At 41.3% G+C, this 23,496-nt stretch overlaps 1 protein-coding gene across 6 annotated transcripts in view; it reads right to left on the bottom strand.

Annotated features, from left to right (window-relative positions):
* FGF13 (fibroblast growth factor 13) overlaps positions 1–23,496 on the bottom strand; it is a 309,179-nt gene that overhangs the window by 5,224 nt on the left and 280,459 nt on the right. For all 6 annotated transcript variants that reach the window (XM_071569290.1, XM_071569285.1, XM_071569291.1 and 3 more), the window contains one exon: positions 625–823. In XM_071569290.1, coding sequence (XP_071425391.1) covers positions 625–823 — 199 coding nt within the window. The remainder of the gene's footprint in view (positions 1–624; positions 824–23,496) is intronic.

Genomic DNA, 23,496 nt, shown 5'->3' with positions numbered 1-23,496 from the left:
AAAGAGCATATGGAAGCTAGTTCTTTTGAAGAAAAGGAGGCACCTCATTGACTGAGATCTCCCTCTTGGCATTAACCAAAGGGGGAGCCAAAACGGACCACAATTCTGGTTCAGATCCCTCAGTTACCTGGGATGACTGTATATCCTGGCTTTTAATACACAGCAGTATATGTAAGCCACATGCATTATTACCTTTAGTGTCATATGATGATGCCACATTAACTGCAGTTTAATAAGCACCACACATCTGAGCTTTATTCCAGGCAAAACCAGACAAACAAGGATTCTGGAACATGAAGCACAGATTGACAGGCTATACAGCAAGTCATTAATGCCTGTGAGCAGATGTTTGGGCCATTCCAGACTGAGCTGTGGTTACCTATAACAGGGACAGTGTGGACTTAGGGCACAAAGAAACTAGTAAGTGTATTTGGTTAAATTAGAGAAATGCTGAGGTAACATAAAAAAACCTAAAAAAAGCAGCTCTGGTTAGATTAACAATGTGTTACAGAACATTATACTCCTGTTATATAAGTAGTTGGACCCTGCAAATACGTATGCACAGCATTTGAACACCTCTGACACAAGACAGTTCAGATCGATGGAGTGATCCCAAGCAATTACCTTTTAATGGTTTTGGAAGAAAGTGTGCTGCAGGTTTATTTTTCTTCACGTGGTTTCCTTTCATTATTTCTCCTTCTTTGTTAAGACCCAAATACCAACCCCGGCCAGACTGTTGCTGTCTGTAGATCATTGAAGAATATGTCACATAGTAGTTTTCAAATACTGATTCTTTGAACTTGCATTCAGGTGTAAAATGTTCCTGTAAGGAAGTAACAGATCAATATGTGCATTGCTGAATCTCATGTCAGTTAATGAAAAAGCATCCAATATCCATTGCCTTCCCAATAGTTAAAAGACATCTCTCTCAGCCTCTACTATCCAGTTATGAAACATGGGTCCTAAAAGCATTAACAAACAAGTAACACAGTTTGAAAACTGTGAAATAGTGCTGTAAGTAGAATATAATAATATCTTTTTAAATTACAAGTATAAAGTCTAAATGAAGATTTATTGATTGATGCAACTAATGGATATTAGGCAGATGTAGCCCTTATGTCAACCCTGTGGGACCAGCTGTGGTTTAGCTCCACAGGTGGTAAGCAAGGCCACGCAGTGCCTTTGTGCATGAACAGCTGGCCCTGACTCTTTATGAGGAAAGTGCAATGAAAACTCAAAGCCAACATGCCATGAGTAAATGGTTGTCTCTTACTAACCCAGCAATACTATGTTAGCTTGTAGCAGCTGCTTTTTTGGTTTAATCTATGCTCTTTCTCTGCCCAGCATATCATCCATGAAAGCCCAGCTGCCCGAGACTGGCTGCAGACATTAACCTCTGCTGCAGCACTGAGCCACAGCTGGAAGCCTGAAGGGTCGAGCCTTAGTCATCATGCTGAATTGCAGTGCCTCTTTTGGGGCAACAGTATTGGGCTAATAGAGCAATAAACCATGAGAGAGCCTTTTTCTTCCTGACAGCAGTGTAGTTGGCTTTCCCCGTGCAATGGTCCTACCTCAATCAGTAGCATTACATTTGTGCCAAGATTAAAAAAAAGATACAGGCATGAAACATGGGTCTTAGAAGGATCTCACACCAAACCACAAGTCCTGACAGCATCCCTCAGCCTCTCAGTGCTTCGGGTTTTTTAACATTACAAGTTCTGAGAACACCTCACTTATGGACTCTAGATGTCCATAAAATATGAAAGAGGAAGGGTTTGTCTGGTGATGTAAATGATAACATTGCAGTCCTGCCTGTCATCACACCATAGAGCAGCCAGCTGTTCACTGGTCCTCCCTTGTGAAGGCAGCCAACTTCAGAGAACTACCCTTGTGCTAAAGAGGTGCAAAAAAAGGAGGAAAAATTGTGCCTGTATAATGATTGTAATTTTGATTTTAAAATATCACAGGAAATTAAATGCCTCAGGAGCTTAAGATGTTCTTATCTAGTTTCTCAAATATTCTTATGTGAGAAAAAGATGGTATTAGAAATAAAAAAGAAACCTACCACTGTGCATTTTCTGCACATCTTTTGCCATTTTGTCTTCATAAGAGAAAGGAAAAAAAGCTCTCATCCTTTGACTGGCATTTGCTTCAACAAAGAATGTGAAGTAAGCAATTTTCTTCTTTTTTTATTCCTTCAAGCTAATTGGCTGTTATTTAGTTAATTGACAATTGGTTTCAATTGCTGTCAAATGGGGACAGTGACTGCATTTTGGTAAGATTTCTGCATAACAGTTTTCCCTCACTGTTCTCTGCCCAGCACCAGCCACAGTAACAAAGACTATTGCAAGTATATCATCCAATTAGCAGCAAAATTGAAAACTACAGTGCTCCCACTGGAAGACTGTGGTTTATGAACAGTAATTAGGAGCTGGTTTAGGTACAAAGGCCTGCTTGTACACAGCAGTAGAGGGTCAGGTTGCAAACAGAACCACAACATTTACTCTGGCTCTCTTAGGAAGCAAGTTAAACTCGGTATGAGTAGCAGCCCACAGAGTCCCTTGAAGCAGAGGGACAGAAACAGTGGGGAGACAGAAAAAAGAACACTAAAAACACCTAAAAACCTCGTGGTTTTTCCCTTGGCCCTGGTGGAAGTGCTGCACTGATGTGAGTTTGCATTTGAGCCCGTATAGAGCCATACCCATCCTCATGGTGCAGCCCAGCCTGCAGCCGTGCCATATGCATCACAGGCAAAATCCTCACCCTGAGATTCAGCAGGAACTAGAAATGGGTGGATTCTCACGACAAACAGTGGGGCACAGAAATAGACACATCTCTTTAATGTGCTCAGTTATCATGACAAATTCCCTCCCAATTTTTCTGGCTCTAAAGCAAGACCTACCTCACTTCCCTGACTGACCTGGCACAGAACTGTGCCCCTTTCTCTTAATTCCTTGGCTATGGCTGCAGCTTCAGGAAGGTGCTGCATGGAGGGAAAAGCATCCTCCTTGCCAAATAAACAGCTCACACAGAGTTGAAGTGCTCTGCCTGCTCCTGAATACTAAGCAGCTGCTCACGTTTTCCAAGACTTTGTTCCCACCCATCACTTAGTTTAATCCAGTGTGTGTCTTTCCTACTCATTACAAAAAGATCCAGGGGGAAGAACTGCAGAGGGATGCTTTGAATAAGAAATGGTAGCATGGGGGCATTACAATTAAAATGTACTTTTCTGGGCTTGGCAAGTCCATATGCCAACTCAACTGGGTGCAGACATGACTTCTATGAGGGCATCAATTCAAAATACAGTGCAGAGCAGCAAGTGCAATTTGGCCATTACGTTATCTCTGCAGCAAATTCTTTATTATACTGAGGAAGAGCAAGCTAAAGGTGGGAGAATGATGAGTGCCCCAATTAACACTTATGTTTTTCAGTTCATATAGTCAATACTATGGAAACTTTGTAAATACAAATAAGTGTTGAATCTAAGATCAGTTTTTTCCTGTCTCTCAGCTGTCATCTTTGTCCATCTTTGCAACGAAAATAATTCAAATGAGTTCTGGAAAGTGCCATGTTATGAATAAATTGTTACACAAAACAGATGAAAATTAAGTATTTGTGTGAAACTATTCCAGTCTCAGCTTACCTCAGAAGTCAGGCATGATGGCATCTACATGACAGTAAACTGCACTTGTTCAAGCCCCCCCCACATACACTCTAACATTGAATGAATGAATGAATGAATAAATAAAAGTTAAAGAAAGTACTATAGTCATGACTCAGTCACGCTTAAGTAAGCAAGCAGATGAACTGTCAGGAGCTGTTCGTGGTTTTGAGCTGATCAGCTAAACTACTAAAAGGTTCCTTCATGAACAAATCTGCAGCTCCACTAAATATGTGAAAAATTATTTTAAAAGAATAATATGGTGTGTGATAATATGGTAAATAGCCTTGTAGCATACACTTAGAATGGCTGTACTTCCAGGCAGCTGACTAGATTATATCTAAAATAATCCAGTCTGCATTACAGGCATGCCACGCCTGAAAGCTGAAATACCATAAAAGCAGAGCTGAAATTCTTCCTGTTCCAATTGTGCAAAAGACATGTTTCAAGCCAAAGACCATCCAAATTATCAGCCATCACACCTGCATACCCATCCCAAATGACTGTGATGCAAGAATTTCAGACTCCCTCTAAAAAGAAAATGGGAAATCTGCTTTTAAGGAAGCTATTTAAGTGACTTGAAGTTTCTGTCATATCATAGAAATCTCTTGTTGGGATGGCTGTATGCACAATGCACCGAAGGAGGATGAAGATGTTTGTTCTCTGCTATTTATTGCATAGTGTATTTGCATTGTGGGTACCATCAGCAGGGGCCATCACCAAATACATTACTTTAAGTCATTAGGCCAAGACTGGGTTTGTTTAATGTCTGTCTATTACCATTGGTTCAATGTCCTGCAGCTGCCCTACAGCAGTTGCTTAGGGCAATCATAAATTTTATTCAGATGGATGTAGTGCTAGAGGCATGAGTAAACAGCAAGAAAAGAACAATTAACTTTAAAAAGTATTTGGGAAAAGTATTGAGTTCTTGGGAAACTTGGAAAATGTTCCTACATATTGAGCATGTAATTATATTTCTTGTGATCAATGAGGATCTCTGCACATGGGATTTATTCTTTATTTTCTCCACTTAATGAAAATTGGATTTTTTTTCCTTCCATATCCCAATTTCTTTCAGGACTATAATGTAGCCCAGGATTCCATTCTATAATCATGAATCTTTGAAGGAGCCTCGTTAAGGCTCCAGAGTAGTGATTTTCTGCACCACTGAACCTGCCTTTTTTTATTAACAGAGATTGATTTTCTTCATCTTGGCATGTGAAGTTCCAGGGTGTATCCTCTGGATCACCACTATGTAATGTGCTGTGATATCAACAGCACAAAATGGGAATACTTCAACTTTAATATTATCAGAAATAACAGCTTTTAGATCACCAGAATGAGCAGATCCTTTGAAGAAACTGGTATTTCCTGAAGCCACCAAAAGCTACAGTAATGGAAACTACAATTATCTTTAAACAATTAATTTTGGCTCAGATATATCACAGTTTCCACAGAGAGGTTCCAATCCTATAATATTATCCATTTTGCTGAAACTTACTTATTTTGAGGAATCCTAGTGATGTTAGTGGGAGCAACCCACAAATTATGAATATGTACAGATCTTGTGGGATGGTAATTAAAAAGACTGTTTGACCACGTAACTTGGACTGTATACAACAGTTGCCAGTCACAGCAAAGGACATGCTCTCCAGAAACTTGTGTAGCCTTTTGAGGACAGATGTTGTATCAGGTCAGTGAGGAGCATCATTTTCGCTACACTTTTTTCAGGTGAATTTTCACAAAGACATTAAGCCCAAAACCCTCAGGAGGTGCTGTGAGGCTGAACTAACTGGTGCCAGAACAAACTACGTACTGCTGAACAGGAATTAGTAGAAGACTGTAATTCCCCTTAAGTTCACTTCAAGGCACATGTACTGGCCATGACCATGGAAGGAAAAAATAGTTTAAAAGTTATATAGAGAAGTTACACTAAATTCTTTCATCAGGAAAACAACTTAATGGCAGGAGTGATAGAAAGTCACAGTTTTCCTGGAAAGTGATCCCAAATTACTCAATAGCATGGAATTGCCTTATTGCTAGTGCAATAGGCAGGAATTTATCAAGTGAAAGACAGACTGTCAGTGGGTGTGTAAATTTACTTAGGACAAAGCTTCCAGAAAGAGTGAAATGGAGCCCAAGCAAGAAGCTGGATATCCAGTATCTCCAGAGTAATATTTCAGGTTGTCAGTAGGTATTTTCAGAATCTATGAGAAAAGCATTGAAAAGATCCTGTAATGATTCCCTTGACAATGTTCCTTTGCACAGCAAATCAAATGCACAAACTCAGGGAAAAATGCTCATAGTGAACTGAAGTAGAAAACATACTAATTACAAATGCAGAGATTTAGGAGTAAGTTTTGTACATTACTCTTTTTCTACCCTTATCAATGACTAAAGCTGTGAAAATGCATCCAAGCCATCTTTACCCAGATTTTTAAGTGCCATTTAGGCACATCAATAACCAACTATTTAAAGCTTGGTGCGTCACCTCCCAGCATGATCTGCCCATGGAATGGATGTACTGCCTGATGACCCCAGGGAAACGACTCAATGACTGTAAAAAATGCTGAAATTTAATTGAGACAGGAACTATGCATGATCATATTATCGTTCCCCTGTCTTTTGGTGATACTTCACTTCTAAAACCGTGTTGATTAACCAAAGCATTCCTCAACTGGGGCAAGAGAACTAAGGTATGAAACATACAGAAAGAAACACTCTTCTGATTACTGCAGAGGAAATGAATCCTGTTCGAGAAAGCCTGTAACATGGTTAGAACTTCTGCAAGATGCCACCGCATAGATTTCAAACAGGGGTCCCCTTCCTAATCTCTCACACAAAGTTATGATGTGCAATTTACTTGATATGAATACAAAAGGCAGAAGATCCATTTTGCCCCAAACGCTTGTTTTCTGCATTGTGTGTAGATCATCCTGGAATCACAGTACAGGAAGCCTTAAATGAATCCTTTCTAATGCTTGCACCCACCCTTGAAATTCAAATAAAACAAAAGGAAGAAACAAGTCTTTAAACATGGCCTGTTTTGTGAAACTTGGGAAGATTCATTAAGCAGTAAGTGCCCAGCAGATTGTTTGAGGGGTCTAAAACACACTAATGGAAAGGATCAGCATATGACTTATAATCCTACTATTACGTAGAAGCTATTTTTAAAATACTACTTAATTTTTAGTGTTTCCCACATACAGAAATCCTGTTACTGCTTCAAAATCTGTAAAGGAAAGCCTATGTGTTAATTTGTTACTAGACCTCTTTGGAGAGGGATCTTATACTGGTGTAGGCATGGATTTCCATCTTCAAAAAAAATTAGAATAACTTTCTCAATACCTAGCCAAAGGTTGTATAGCATAATAAAACCCTATGATTCATGGTCAAGGACTGGTTAACATCATTACAGTCTCTGGCTAAGGTACTACTCAGATGAAAAGTGGGAGATGGAAGTATCCTGCATATTTTCCCTGTACTTCTGCACTTTAATCAAATATTCTTCTCTAGTTATGTGCCACTGAGCCTTTTTTGGTGATGAACTTGCTGGACCTTGGATCTGACCTGTTACAGCTTCTCATAATCCTCCCACATGGCTGAGTCAAGCAGAGAAACTAAACATTCCTGGCCAAGCAAAGCATCAAGGGCTGCCCTCCCAGCAGAGCTGCCTCAATACGTGACCTGCGTGGTACAGAAAATGGGCATGCAGGAAAGGGTGTGTTCCCTGAAAACATGCTGGGAAAGATCCTGGCTGCTCACCCTGTATGAGAAATCAAGTCATCTTACATCCCTCGAGGCAGCTGCAGCAGGTCACTATCTATATGTAGCACACAGGTAGCTGTGTGTAATAAATACCCAGAGCCCACTGAAGCTGGCGAATCATTTCAGCAGCCTTGGGATCATGCCAACTGGTGAATCCTGCTCCCATTCAAAGCTACAAGAGAACTCCCTTTTCCTCTCACTAGGCTCACAATTTTCCCCAGAGCAGGCAATCCTTTTCATAATTTTCCTAAGCTCGTTATCTCTGTTCCCTGCGACAGTGGCTTCCACAGGTGAAGCTGGCACTGCTGAAAACATATTTAAGATGTGTCTGTTGTTTTTTATCATAAACACATTTCATGTCTTGTTTTTTTTTGAGCTTTCTCCTCCCAGCTTTTAATTTTGGAAAACAGCACATGAAAGTACCCCGTGTGCCTCTTCTGTGCCATTCATTACCCCACATCTCTTCATCATGTCTCTGTTTATTTATCTTTTGTCTTAACCAAGCAGGCCTAATCTTTTCAAATCTCTTCTCATATGAAGGTTTCTTGGTGCGTCTAATCATTTTCATTACCCTTCACTGAATTCATTTTTTCCCTCTATCATTTCCAGAACCAAATCACAACATTTAAAAAGAGTCTGTACCATTGAGTTGCGTAACAGAAGTGAGATATTTTCAGTCATTTGTCTTATGACAAAGTAAAATAGTCTTTGCTGCTCAGCCTCACTATTGTGCATCATACAAAAGTTCTCTATCTTTAAAGTTGTGTCTCTGATAAATATGGTCCAATTTTATGGTATTCCTGACCCTCTGATCAGTCACTGTACCCAAGCTCAGATATTAAAGGAAGGGAGAAGGAAGCAAAAGGCAGATAAAACATCTTTCTTCCCCAGAACTGGAGCAGAGAGCCCCAAAGATGCTAGGCAACCTATTTTATAACATACCCATTATTACACAGATAACCTGCCAGACACTGCAATCAGATTTCTGGCAGTTATAATTGACATCAAATCCTGGTATTGTCAAATCTCTCTGACACAGCTGTTGAGCAAAGTGTCCTCAGCATAAGTGGCTTTTTTTAAAAGAACTCTTTTTAAGGTATGGGGACCATGTTCTGGTCTCATTTACAGATAGCTCTGCATCCCACTTGTTTTAATGGCCAAGCTCTGAACCCACTGTGACTTGCTTAACATAGCCAGTGGCATAAGATTTGGAAGGACTAAGAGGAGCTGGAGCCTTAGGAAAACACCACAACCACCTTGTTTTGAGGGAACTACTTGTTTCTTCTTCCGAGTTGCTAATTACCCTCCAGCTCTACCTTTGGCTTTGCATGCTACCACCTCAGTGGGACACAGGGCCAGAGACACCATGCAAAGCCTGGCATCTTCCACACTGAAGCAAGAACACACAGAGAAGTTGCTTCATCAGGCAGACAAGTGTGGCATGAAGAGTTATCACTTTGTCACAGCCTGGTCCTGCAAGGGGAAGATGTCTGTGAGCTGGCAGGAGCAGCTGAGAGAGAAAACACATTCCTGTCCCAGTAGCCCTTTTACACAATTACTCTTCCATTCGTCTACAAGATTGCTGTAACTGGGGGAAACCCACAGTGCTACTGCTGGGGCTGCAGAGCACAGGGCAGCAGCTGGAGGTTAATTTGCTCCTGGACAATGTGGCTTGGCCAGCATTTGTTAAAACAACACCTGGGAGCAAGAAGGGCAGCGCAACCTTTCTACTGCCACACTGAGTGCCTTGGCTGTACCATCCCAAAATGCTGCTTGCAGATGTGTGGACTGTGAGGGGCTGCAGGAAGCAGCTAAACCTGGGATGGGGTGCAGCAGGCACCAACAGCCCCACCGGGACACCCCTAGCCTCTGCAGAGGATGGGCAGTGATGCTGGAGCACTGCATCATCAAGTATTCCCCCAACAATTCTGTGGTCCAGCTTTGCCAGCCCGGGGGAGTTCCCAGGACAGGCTCTTTGGAAGTAGCAGGGCTAATTACAAGAGTGGGATTTACTGCTGTAGCCTAGATACAGGACATCAGCCCTGGGCTAAGGAGATGGAAGAGGTCTCCTTCAGACTGACACCCATGAATTCATGCAGATTTATCTTAAAGGGCTGAAAAACATCTAATCAGTGTTTGCAGCAAGCTTTAAATCTGCCTGTTTAATTACAAGCAGGGACATGACCCTTTCTGCAGTGGATGCTCCTAAAATTCTATGGAAAATCAAGAAAGCACACAAAGGTTTTTCTTTCTTGGGGAACAGCAGCAGAATGAACAGTAAGAACAAGTGCTACCGTCCTTCCCGTGGGAATAGGTGATAGCAGAGAATGCTGTTTCTGTGGTAACCTGCAACCTGGCTGAAAGCCTGTCTGTACTACTGTTGTGAGTTCAGGTGAGTAAGTTGATGTGGAACAGATCCCCTTGTTCTTTGCTCCTCTGGTGGGGTGCCACTCTACGCTTCTGATGGCAAACTCATGGAGGCAGAGCTCTGCCACCCGCAGACTGGGCAGGTAGCTCTCCCAAGCACAGCCTCCACTCAGCTCAGAGCTCCCCAAACTACCACCAGCCGCTTTGCTGACACTGAAGAAGAAGGATGGGGTCTGCCCCACAGGAAGAGCTTAGAGGTTGCTGAATGAGGTCTTTTTCTGCTCAGGAGAAATTGCCTCTGCTCACTGACTGTGAGAAGCTGCAAGTGGAAGATAAATAACAGCATGAGCTGCAGGAGAAGGAATAATGCCACACTACATCAAACAGGTCCTTGCTTTGCTGTCAGCTTAGAGTCTACTCCACACAGAAAGAACAGCCCTGCCATTTGGCCTGTGTATTTTATTAATGTGAATGCATATTTATGGTGCTGTGGATTACCCGATTACTCTGGCATTCAATACTGTCCTTTTACACTGAAGTTCTCGGCAAAGACATTTGTCCTGTTATTCCCAGTGTGCAGTTAACAGTGCTCTCAGACAGCTGCTACTTTCTCCCCAGACATCCCCATGCACTGTGTGCTGGAATTGTTGCTGTAGAGGTGCCTCAACTATACCAATACTGTCAAGCATGTTTTGGGAACTCACTGTAAAGCTTTGCAAAGTACTAAATGCAGTATACTCTTTAGACTAGCATTATATACTAAAAATAATATTAATACTAAACTAATAGGCCTATTAACTAGGCTTTGAGTCTGCAAAACATTATATTGCAAGCCTAATTGTTAACATGGATAATGTCAGTGTGGGGAAACTTAAGCAGGTCATTACACTAAACAAAACCAATGACTCTTTCAGAACCTGATCCAAAATGTATTATGGACAGGGGAAATACTACCCCTGACCTTACTGCATTTTGGTCAGCTCTTAATGTGCAGGTAGTCTGCAAAGAAGCATAGACATCTTGCTTTAAGAAATCTAGGCTACTTTACATTTGTCACTATTGATTCAGGTCACTTGCTTACTATGAAGTGCAGATATAACAGACTGAGCTTAATAGCAATAAAAATGTGAATATTACAGGTTTAAAGAACAGGGGAGCTCCACCCTGAACAAACCAGCACCTCTGTCTGACCAAATGTAATGAGACCTTTTCAAATGAGCTTGATTTATTGAAATCCATTTATTCATGAATACCATGGATGGATGTTTTTCAAACCTTAGTTTGAGTGTGCCAGGGGATTACTGGCAGCCAAGCCCTGCTTCTTGATACAGAGCAGTGATGGAATTCCTCCACCCTCACAGCTCCCTAAATGACGCTGTTGACCATATGCTGCTAAGAAGATCTCAGAGGGATGTTTGTATTAGGTGGCAGGCTAATTGTGGGATTTGAGAGATTTCAGATGGCAAAAAACTTTTAATAATAAGATAATAAAGGATTATACAAGGGCGATGAGAGGTAAGAGTGACCGTTTATTTGAAAGCTGATCCTGACTGGCAGAAAACATCTGTTTTAACAGGTAAAGACCCCACCTATGAAAGGACACTTATGCAGAGATTAGGCAAAACTTCTCTCTCTAAATGACATACATGCATGTCTTATAAGCAACATTTTGAGGGTCAAATTCATGGAAATTTAGTTTGGGGAAGTTTTCCAGCACCTTGCACATGAAGAGGAGAGCAGCAGAGCAGAGCCAAACTCCCCTGTACAGGCACAGGTAACAGGGGCATACACATACTGACTTGTAATTCAGGGAAATCATGCTCTAGCACTTAAATCACTGCACTGCTCTAACAAGCAAGTTGGCACCATGCAGCTTGAGAAATGGGAGGCTTCACATTACACTCAGCACTCAAATTGCAGTGTGCTCTCCAGCAAAGCCTGAATATGTCCCTGGGAAGAACTTGGACAGACAAGGAGGCAGCAACCTGCCCCTTCCACCTCTCATCATCCCCTTGGAAACCAGCCCAGGCAGAGCTTCAGGAAAACCTCACTGAAACATGACAGGCCCACAAAGCTGCCTTCAAAATACACATAGTGCTAAAAGAAACAAACATTTCCAATACTTCACTTCATGATATAGTTGTGATAACAACTAGAGACTGGACTGAATGTTACATGTCCCCTAAACAGTCCTCCAACAACCATCCTAATCAAGCTAAGAAAACACACTTTCTTTTTCAGTGATTTATGGCAAGTTTTTTCTGAAATGAATATACAGTCTAATAGAAACCCCTGTCCAAGAGACCCTTCCAAGAGACATCCTGAGCACACAGATAAGCTTACAAAAGCTCTGTTTTCTTTCCCACACAGTGATATGGACTTTGCAAGGGTCTGTCATTTGGCTGCTTTATGACTCTGTTCTGTCCCTGGGCTGTGTAACAGATTACTCTGGAGCCAGACTTTTGGGAGACACCATGATGCTGTTGTCTAAGCAGCAGAAGAGAAACAGGTCCTTGGTAAAACACTGGCAAACCAAATTTAAACTTGGAAGACACCCAAATGTCTCTAGGAGGTGCAATTTAAAACCCCAACCTAAGATAGCCTGGACTGCAATCACAGATTTCTGGGAATACCGTGGAACAGTTGCTTCATGAGCCAAACACTGCAGACTTCTGTATTAGAACATTTCAACAGAGGAGAGCTGTTCTGAGTTCTCTCACAGTGAGAAATTTAGCAAAACATGAAGTTCAAACATAGGTATGACCACGCCCTGACTTACACTTCTGCACCAGAAGTCCCTCAGGCTTCCTGAAAATTTGAGTTAAAGAACCCTTTCCATCTCCATTTCAATTTCTCTGACAGTGTTACCTGTTCAAGGATTTAGAAGGGTTCTAGTGAAATCCTTGTTCCTGAATCATACAAAAAGGTGAATTATGTGAGCACTTTGATTTTAAAACCAAACCTTGTATCCCTGCCTCAGAAAGTCCTTTTGAGCACAGTTAAAACAAAGAACTTCTGGTACTAGATTAACAGATGCCATGCATTGTATTACAAAGAGGAATCTGAAAGGTAAGTTCAAGGCTTAGTGTGAAAACCACTGCTGCATTTTTTCTTGAGATACCTAAAATGCCTTGGGTCAGTTCTGCTTCTAATTTCTGGTTATATATTTTCAAGTCAGCAAATTATACCTGGCTGCAGCCAGCCAGGGAGAGAGCACAGCAAAACCATCCTGCAGTTAAAAGTACAAAGGTGAGCTTGTCCATCAGAAAAGATGATCATGTTTCCCCACTGGCTGAACTTCCATTTCACTGGCCAGGGAACCTGTTGTTAGTGTAACCTAACAGACAGCAAGGAAGGCTGAGGGAAGAAGGCAAAGCAGACCAAGGATTTAAGGATTTGCTGATGAATCCTGCTGAAGTCTGCACAAAGAATATGGGCTGGAAAGTTCAGAAATGCAGTTTTCCTGTGGGCATGGTAGCAATGCTATCAGTGGTGTTATGGTTTATCCCCAGACAGCAACTGAGTACCACTCAGCCACTTGCTCACTTCCCTGCCTTCCTGGTGGGATGGGGGGGAGAATCAGGAGGAAAAAAAACCAAAGTAAAGCTTGTGGATTGAGATTAGAACAGTTTAATAACTTAAAAAAGTAAAAGTAATATAAGAAAAAGGAGATGGATAGAGAGGTTAAAGCAAAAGAAAAGAAAAACAAGTGATGCACAATGCAGTTGCTTATCATCCCCTAACTGATGCCCAGTCCATCCCTGAGCAGCAACTGGCCCCCTTCCAGGTAACTCCTCTCAGTTTATATACTGACCATGACATTCCTGGTATGGAATATGCCTTTGGCTAGTTTGGATAAGGTATCCCAACTACGCTCTCTCCCAGATTCTGTGCACCTGCTCACTGGCAGAGCATGGGAAACTAAAAAGTACTTGGCTTAGGATAAGCAACACTGAGCAACAACCAAACTCTCAGTGTGTTATCAACATGATTCCCATACTGAATCCAAAACAGCACTGTACCAGCTACTGAGAAGAAAACGAACTCTGTCACGCCCAAAACCAGGACAGGGGGCCAGGCATTTCCTACCACCCTCCAAACTGAGCTGAAGTGGTTTTGGCCTGTTCCTCCTTCAGCGTTACTGTGGGGGTTGAGCCCAGTCTGTGAGCTCTGCTGGAGATCTGGGCTACAGGTCCATTTCAGTATGCCTCAGCTCAGCAGAGCAGCACAGGCTGTCCCCAGGTGGCCTCAAGTTGCTGTCCCCCATCACCACACGAGATGAGTTAAGTGAGCTTTAATACCAAGTATTGTATAGAAGAGGATTTCAGTTCTGCTCTTGTCTAAGCCAGGGAAAATCTGCCTCAGATCAGCCTTGACATCGGGAGTCTGACTGCTAAAATGGAAAGAAATTACCTTGGGCACAATTCAGACAGAGTTTTTGCTACACAATATTTACAGGGATTTCTTTCCTCTTCACTGGAATAGCCCCCAAACCTTACAGTCTTATTTTGGCAAAGCTCCCACTGAAATGAATCACGACTTTGCCTGAGTTAGTGCTGCAGGACTGAGCTCTAAATTATTAAAAGTGAATTATATGTAAGAATTTATGTCAATTTTCCAAACTGGAAAGGTAGACAAAAATCCTTCTTCAAAACAAGAAGGTATGTGATTGAACTCCCACTCTGCTCTGAAATCTCAGCCGTAGCTTCTTAGTGAAACACAGTGCTTTTTAACCCTCGTATTTTAATCATTGTTCTGTACAATGCAGAACTCTTGTCTTGTTTCTTTGGTTCAAGAATGACCTCCACCATTTGCAGTGTTATGCTGTGACACCCTTCTATCGCTGGCTGACTCTCCTTGTCGGAAGGTGTAGGTTCATTCCTTTTTTTCCCTCTTGCAAAATATTCCACTGGCTGAACAGGCAAATGTACCTTCCCAGAGCAACCTGTCAATATCCTGATATCCCTTCTTGTTCCTACATGGCACCTTCAGGGGAGTCAGACTGAACATCACATACTGCTTTAGGTATTGCATTTGCATTTGTACAATTACCCACAGCTACAGCAGCATCTGTAGTATAATGGGTAATTAACTCTTCCCTGAATTTGGGGGCTTCCCCTGTGCAACCCTCACAGCCAGGTGAGTGGGGTATGTTTTACTAAACTGGAAGCAATGTACACCAGAGCAGGGCTGGCAGAGCTACAGGTCCCCAGATCTGCAGCGACTGATTTCTGGGGTATGTGACTTGCAAGGACACCTTCAAGAGTGACCCACACCCTGTCCTTTGATCCCAGCCTCAGTCCTTTGCCACATCCACAGGGGGCCCAGAGGGATCAGCTACTTGTGTTCACAGCAACACCACTTAAAAATTATCATCTTATAATGGAATCCTGGACTTTCATTACAGTGGAATGTTTTTCTAATTATTCCTAACTGGCTTTGCCTAGGATTGAATGAGTATACAGACCAATGTTTGTTTCTGTTTTTTTGTTTTGTTTTGTTTTCTGTAGGATAAAACAATAGGTCTGCTATTCTCTTGTCTTTTTAAGCTCTGTATGGTGAGATTTGGCTCTTCATTTCAGTGTCTCCCACCACTGGATGTTTGTTATTGAAAAGCGGCTTCTGTCAGAGCTGCAAACACAGCCACACAAGCACAGAATGCAGACTGGAAAAAGATGTGGAAGAAGAAGATTAATTTCTTCCCCTAGATTTTGCAAAGCCATTACCTGTTTTTGAATGACATTTCCAATTTGACACTGGGAACTGCTAAAGCATTTGCATAAGAATGCAAAAATGCACACATTATCACTGCAGGAAGCACTTAAAATTTAAGATAATTATATAGTATGGAAACGATTTCAAAGGACTCAAACAAAATAACAACTAATTCTAGAGAGTCACCCTTTAAGATGATTATTACTCTGCACTACTGCTGATCTCCCACTAAAAAAAATCCTTCTCTTTACAATTATATGCACATTATAAATTCCTACTTTGTTCTTCCACTGTCAAGCTCCTACAGCTGCTACTGACAAATTTGCATTCTCTGAGAGCTTAACTAGACAACCAAAATATTCACACTGGGACCATGGTAAAACACACTATTGCCACAGTCAGATGCAATCCTCTCTCCACTCTTGCCTTACACTGGGTCCTCCTCTCTGGGCTTCTCCACTACTGTTTTCAACGGGGACACAGGGAAGATTCCTCTGAGGAACTTGATATTTCTCTGCTATGTAAGAACAGCAGAAGAAATCATCCTATGCTGGAATCAGCAATACAGGTTATATCTAAAAACCTCTAGCCAGGTGTTGTAGTGGGAAACCCTCTTTGTCTTTCATCAGCACTGCTGTGTATGCAGTGAGAGAAGCAGCCAGTAACTGAGCATGCTGCTTCCCATCCATGAAAAGTAATAGAAAGCAGTAAACATGCATTCATTCAGCTGCTTTCCAGACAAAGAGCACACTTAAAAGGAGAAAATCTGGCATAGAAAGGGAGAAGCACACTTGCATAGGTGAAAATATTTTGCCCTACCAACCTCTCTCCACTTTCTCCTGCCACTCCCCACTGTTGCTCTGGTTCCTCCCTCCTGCTCCACTGCTGCCATTCTCTTATCTTTTCCCCAAGTGTTCCAGGGGAAAGAAAAAATATTCCCCCAAGTGTTCCAGGGGAAAGAAAAAAATATTCCGCCTAGCTCTATTGCTCAAGGCAAACTCATTTGGGGAAAAACTTATCTGCCAAACCCTAATATGTTTTTATTGGATATCTAAAAAGAGAGATTTGCAGAAGCTCATGCCAAACACCATTTCCACCCCCCCACAGCAAGGACAAAAGTACATACTGAACTCATAGCAAATGAAAAATTCTTGTCTCAGATACTATGAAGACTTAAGAAAGTCCTATCCCAAAGCTCTGACTGAATGGACAAAGAAAAGTGTTTTCTGAGTCTAATTACTGGAAATAATTGTAGTGGTAAGAGCTGAAACTTCCCTACAAAATTCAGCCTGAGACAGAAAATTAATTGATTTAAAATCTTAAATTCTGACAAAGTAGAGATGAAAACAGTATCTGGTAATGGAAAGTGCAGCCAACTTCCTAATAGGTGTTGCTACCTGGGCTACATGACTGTCTCAAACAAACCAAATCATCAGAGATCTGAACAAACCAGAAATGTTTGATTGGCAATGGGGTTCCTGCAGAAATTTAATTAGACTTGGACTAGAAAACATTTCAGACAATGCTGGCATGAATTCCCATCTATTAAACAACACTTTCCATGAGCAGATTGCAACCGGTTTTTGCAGAATGCCCTACAGATGTGTGTGAAGTGACTGTTTCTGCTAGCAGGAAATGTGCTAATGAAGCCTCTTGCTTTTCAAACACAGAGAGGAGTCTATGAAGTCCTGCTTCCCTAAACACCAGCCAGCCCCCAAGGCAGAAATCCCTCAAGTAGACATCACCTTCCCTCCAGCTTGTCCCCACTGCTTCAGTCAGTTGTTTGTTCCAAGAAGGCTGAGACTGCTCTGACACTTCTTCCACATGCTTGGTTCTTCTGCCCCATTTTTTGGGACACAAAAACCATCACAAGGAGCAGCCAGAGACGCTCCTCTGCCTGCCTGTACCCTGAGTGGTCACCATGGGCAGCAGTCACCAAGGCTGGTACCAAGGTGGCCTCTGCTCTTGGCATGCCTCATCCCATGAACGAGCACAACTGTATCTCCCAATTTTCTCAGAGGAGAGAAGACAGGAATTGTCAGCCTACAACGTCACTTCTAAAAACAAGCCTGCCAAACTCAATCTAAAATGAATTATGAAAGTCTAGCTTAAACCAACCAGCTCCCTGCCCAATACCCAGATTGCAAGGACCTGTCTAGACTGAGAAGAAATTACACAGAAAACAAGATGCTCTATCTTTACAGCAGAGCCCATTTTTCACATATTGTTGTCACTGAAACCTTATCATGATTGAAAAAGACAAAAGACCTGTGCCAAATGATGGTCTAGATATCATCTTCTGCCGTGGACACAACCTTGTGTGACCTTTCAAATCAGCCAGCACCATTTGGGGTCAGGACACTGCAAATGCCAAATTCAAGCTTGACACTTACCAGAATGGCCTGGGACAAGTCTCATTGTGACAGTCTCATTTCTCAGGGCCATACTTTGGGGAGTTGAACATACCAAAATGAGCAAAGAACTATATAGAATTTCCTATTTTATAAGACAGCAGTGATTACAATTGTTAGAAGTAATGAATGTTTGCACTCCATTGTGAAAATGAGGACTACTAAATAATATCTAAGTGTAATCACATTTACATAGTTGAAGTGTGCATGGAAAAAAAATAATCTTCTAAGAGATTCACCTTTCCTGCTCCCAGCAGCTGCCGTCAGTATGATACCAGCCAAGAATGCAAAGGGCTGAATTACTTCTGCAGACAGGAAAATTATTTATATATTTTTTAAATAATTCACATAAATTATATAAAAAAGCTCAAAACCTAATAATCAAATTATGTATAGAGTAGCTCATTATCAGGGTTTGAATATGATACCTCTAAAAGACATATATGGTTCAGTTATTTACTAATAACCCCCTTTTTACAACACAGGCACACAGACAGAGAAGGAAAGCATAACAAGTCTAAACTCCCACTTTCCATTCTCACTGCTAAAATAAAAGCATCTAAATTGAGTTGTTTTTATTTTCCTTTCATAAGTCTTAATCTCCTAAGTAAATTAACCTTTCATTGTCAGAGACCTTTACAGTACTGTTGTTCATTTACTCTTTTAGTTTTCTGGGTGTGCTGGGCATATGCCAGACATGCAAGAAGGACCTACTTGCTCTAAAAAACTCTAGATCAAAAAATGAAAAATATTCATTAGAGGCAGCAGGAAAGAAGGAGTCTCAGAAAAGGTAGCAACAATGTAATGTTCAAACATTTAAAAAAAAATCCTTAGAGCTGAAGTGCATTTTAGAATCAGTTGCAACTTCAGCACTGAGAGTAAACTCATGGAAGTGCTGAGGTGCTTTAAGAATGTGTTTTGCCTGTTTATCATGATGCTTGGCTCCCTGTGTTAGCTCCATGGTTTCAGAAACAGGACTTGTCTGCCAGCAGCATCTCCCAGTGCTTGGATGATATTCCCACATGAGCGATTTCACAAAGAAGGAAATCAAAACCCAGTTCTTACATGTTTTGCCCAAGGCTAACGAGGAATTTATTGCCCAGCATGGATTAAAACCCCAGAACAGTTCTTGCGCCACTACTGGCTTTGGTACAGGCTTTTCCTGAGCTCTTCTGCACATCAAGGGCAAGATAGGTTTGGAGTCTCTGGGTTTATTGATTTTTAAATACATAAAATGTCCTGGAATAGCCCCAATATTTGTAGTCTCCTTACCATGTCCTGCTCCATTACTAAACCTGTGTTTTTTCTTTTTCTGTAAATTTTTTCACACTCAAGATGCAGCAGGAATTCCTAGGACTAGCAGAAGTCCAGTCTCAAGTTCACACAAGGAGTATGGTGAAATCTCTCTTTTACAAGATTAAAAGGCTCAGGATTAGCTGCTACTGAGGGTCTAGGCCTCCTGCCTGCAGAAAAGCAGTGCTGTTCTGAGCAGAGAGGAGACTGCACCTGTTCACAATCACATTCCATACCTCCATATCACAAATTCCAGTTGAAGTAGCTGTGTTGTCCTGTGACTTCTTAGAAAAGATATACACCAAGAAATGCAGGGCTGTGGATGATCCCTGGAAGTCTTCAAGTCCTGGTTGGATGGGGCTTGGAGCAACCTGGTCTGGTTTGAGCTGTCCCTGCCCATGGCAAGGGGGTTGGAACTGGATGAGCTTTAAGGTCCCTTCCAACCCAGGCCATTCCATGATGATTCTATGACATCTTCAGACTGATCCTTCTACAGTGTTATTACAGCTTTCTGGAGTGAGAGTTTCCAGTAACAACACTATGGTTACCTCTACCTGCAGTGTCCAGCTGTAAAGGCCAAGTGGGCAGTGAAACTTTTCCAGTATTTTTACCTGATAAAGCTTGTTTTGCCCTGAGATGGTCTGCACAAACAACGTGCAGTTTGCAACAGCACTTGGGTGGCGTCAAAAGAAAACTGGGCTACAGCAGCAGCAAGGTGCTACCCCAGCTCTAAAAATTAATTAGGCACTGTGCACTATAAAGCTTTTCCATCCCTTGACAAAATGAGTCCATGGTGCGTTGGCAGGGAAATCAGTGGGGGGGATCTGTTGGTGATCACTATATACCAGTAAAACATGGTTAATGTGCATCAACAGTTGCCCAGTGCACCAGTTACAAGTAAACTACAAGTAAGTCAAGTACTTTATTTGTGTAATTACAAGGAGCCAATCCCTGGGGGTCATAGAAATAATTCAGTTTACTAGCTAAAAATGAGCTTTCTGAGAACATTTACACTAGTATAGTCTGATGGGATGCAGAGTTCTGGAAAATAAATGCCAAAGGGGATGAGAAAACAGCTAAAGCTAATTTATTTTTTAAAACAAGTGAATATTAGCATTTTCCCCCTGTATTTGCTCAGCTTTAATGAATAGCTTCTTTGCTTTTCATTGCTATTTCTTCCATTTTAGGCAATGTATTTCCATGTGAGGAACTCTATCTAAGGATCAGCACAACTCCTAAGGAGTGAAAGGCAGGTATAATAAAGCCCTTAAAGTATATCTACATTGTACTGCATGTGGGAGGCACCTTTGTCCATTACATGAATGGACAACCTTTTCAGGGAGCTTCTAAAAAATAAAATTAATCACCTTCTGTCAAAAGACAGAGTGACAAGAGAGAAAATTTACTTGGGTAATAACTCAGCAATAAAGGTATATATAGAGAAGAAGGAAATTAGGTTGTTGCAGACACAGCAATAACATCGTGAAGCAAAATCCAATATTGAAAGAGATAAAAGTTTTCCATCCCAATATTCCTCTGTGACAACTATGAAAGAGTATGCATAAGAACAAGGGGAAAAGATGAAAGATAGCAGTAAAAAATGCCTTTGAAAAGTGAGCTAACAGGTAATTAATGCCTCAAAAGAAAGAAGATCAGAAAACTTGCAGATACGGATCTCAGAAACATATGCTTTGGGTCCTTCTCCTTTAGTTTTGCTAAACACTCTGCAAAGGTGATTCAGGAGATTCCAGTCAAGGGGCTACCTCTTCCCATGGGAGAAGCCTCCCCATTTCCACCCACTCAGGAAAAGAACAGGTAAATGGGGGCAAGCAGGGTATTAAGTTGGCAATGGTAGTGATGAGGCAAGGCAGAAACAAAATGTGTAGCACTGACATGTTTTTCAACAGCAATGACAGATTTTAATAAGCAAGTTATTCTTCAGTTTTGATTTGAGGTGTATATAATTAGGTAATGTGGGCGTTGAGTGATAAAACCCACAAGAGATACACAAATCAGAAGCACTGATTTTTTGAAAACATGGCCTGTTTCATACTAAATGGCATGACCTATTTTTATTGCATTATTAAATTTGGAAAATAAAAGAAAAACTTTTTCATCTCTCCTTCAGCACGGGAAAGATCTCTTGGGGACAAATGATAATGTTCTTTAAGGTCTCCCCTTAAAAAACTTATGAACTTCTATTTGTGGTTTGATTTCTTCTTTTTAGGAGACATGAGATCTACCAAATTTTCACGAACTTCACTACAAACTCAGTTAGATATTACCGTGTTCCAGATTTGAACAAGAACAGGGAAAGCTAGAAAAATTCTATGACTGCTGACCAAAAGCAGGAATTTACAATTAATTTCAAGAATGTCCTTTTGAAAGGAATATGATTGATGAAAAAATAAGGACTTTTCGATCTTCTCTGAATTTTCAGGCATTTGCATACATGGCAAGATCTTTCCATGGGCTATATAAGTGAAATATCCAGGACAACTTCCTATGCAGCCTGCAAGAGTTCATACACCTCACTATCATCACTAATGGGCTGAACATGGAATCACAGAATCAATCAGGTTGGAAGAGACCTCTTAGATCGATTCCAATGTATTACTGAACACCACCATGTCAACCAGACCATGGCACTGAGTGCCACATGCAGCCTTCTCCAGGGATGGAGACTCTACCATCTCCCTGGGTAGCCCATTCCCGTGTCTAATAACCCTTTCTGTGAAGAACTTCTTTCTGATGCCCAGCCTAAGCCTCCCCTGGTGCAGCTTGTGATGGTGTTCCCATGTCCTATCGCTGGGTGCCTGGGAGCAGAGCCCGACCCTCACCTGGCTCCAACCCCCTGTCAGGGAGTTGTAGAGAGTGATGAGATCACCCCTGAGTCTCCTCTTAGCCAGGCTAAACTCTCCCAGCTCCCTCAGATGTTCCTTATAGCATTTGTGCTCCAGACCCTTCACCAGCCTTGTTGGCCTTCTCTGAATCAGCTCCAGCACTTCAATGTCCTTCCTAAATACAGGGGCCCAGAACTGGACACAGTACCTGAGTACTCGAAACTATAGAGGAACTTCCCAAAATACATATTTCTACCTATCTCCAGAATTTAGTCAATTCCTTTTAAAATAAGCTAGATTATCTTAATTAAATTTATAATGTGAATTACTTTGGTGTGCAGGACAATGTCTTGTTCTAGTATCTTCACAATCTTTCATATAGGCCTCCACTGGCCACCAACTCGTGAGTTACCTCTTTTAGAGCAAGTTATCATCTCTCAATCATATGAATGTTATGTAATGACACCTCTTTATCTATAGTGCTCCGAGTAAAAGCACAATATTATTATTTCCCAAGAAATCCAGTCCATCTACAGAGGATGACCAAAGATAGTTGTTATTGAAGACACTATCAAATACAGATCTTGGGAAACATAATTTGTCCAAATCTCTTGTCCTACACTCTGCATAAAAGCATGGATGAAGTTTTTCCAAGTTCTGTTCTATCTAATGTGTCAAACTTCTTCAGCATGTGGCTTTCTGCCTGCTGTGCCATGCCCAGCTGGGGCATGGCAGAGCCTGAGTTGCCGTAAGTCCTGAAAACCCCTCCAAAGGCTCCTCTGAAGCCCAAGTGCTCCTCAAACACTCATTCATTTATTTTTGCAACATCTCTATCAAATGATAAGATATTGCTACAGCCAATATAAACAAATGTAGTCCCATGGGAAACACCAGGACCACAAAATCTGTTCTTAAATCAACATGAGAAACATCAAAATCTTGGATCTTTTCATGAAACAAAATATCAGAAATCATCTCGATGTTCTTAAAGTGCTGCATTTAGGCTATTATACAATATGAAGATTGAAATTGTAATTTTGAAATTTTTTTTAGCCATGATACAAATTTTAGAAATAAAAACTTTTCTTCTGGATCCAGCAACCTATCTCACAGCTTTCTCTACTGAAACCTGTTTTTCTGAAGTCTTGGTTTATCCTTATGAATGAATAACCCTGTTTTATAGATGTCTTTATACAGCATCTCATCCAGAGGATCCCTGATCCTGAATCCCCAAGGATCTTTCTAAAGCTGTCATCCCTTTGAATTCATAATAGCTGTGATTAATAAGAATATAAAACCAGCAGCAACAAGAGCTTAGTGGGAATGCTATACTTTTAAATGAAAGCTGATTAGTCTCAGCTCTTCCTTCTGGCTAACAGTGAGCTGTAATATTTCCTGATTCCATCTGCTTTACTGCTTGGCCTTTTGTAGAGGAAAA

Source organism: Pithys albifrons, chromosome 14, assembly GCF_047495875.1.
Source record: "Pithys albifrons albifrons isolate INPA30051 chromosome 14, PitAlb_v1, whole genome shotgun sequence".
Lineage (NCBI taxonomy): Eukaryota > Metazoa > Chordata > Aves > Passeriformes > Thamnophilidae > Pithys > Pithys albifrons.
Note: the sequence above shows the minus strand (reverse complement) of the source record. Positions and strands in the feature narration are given on the sequence as shown.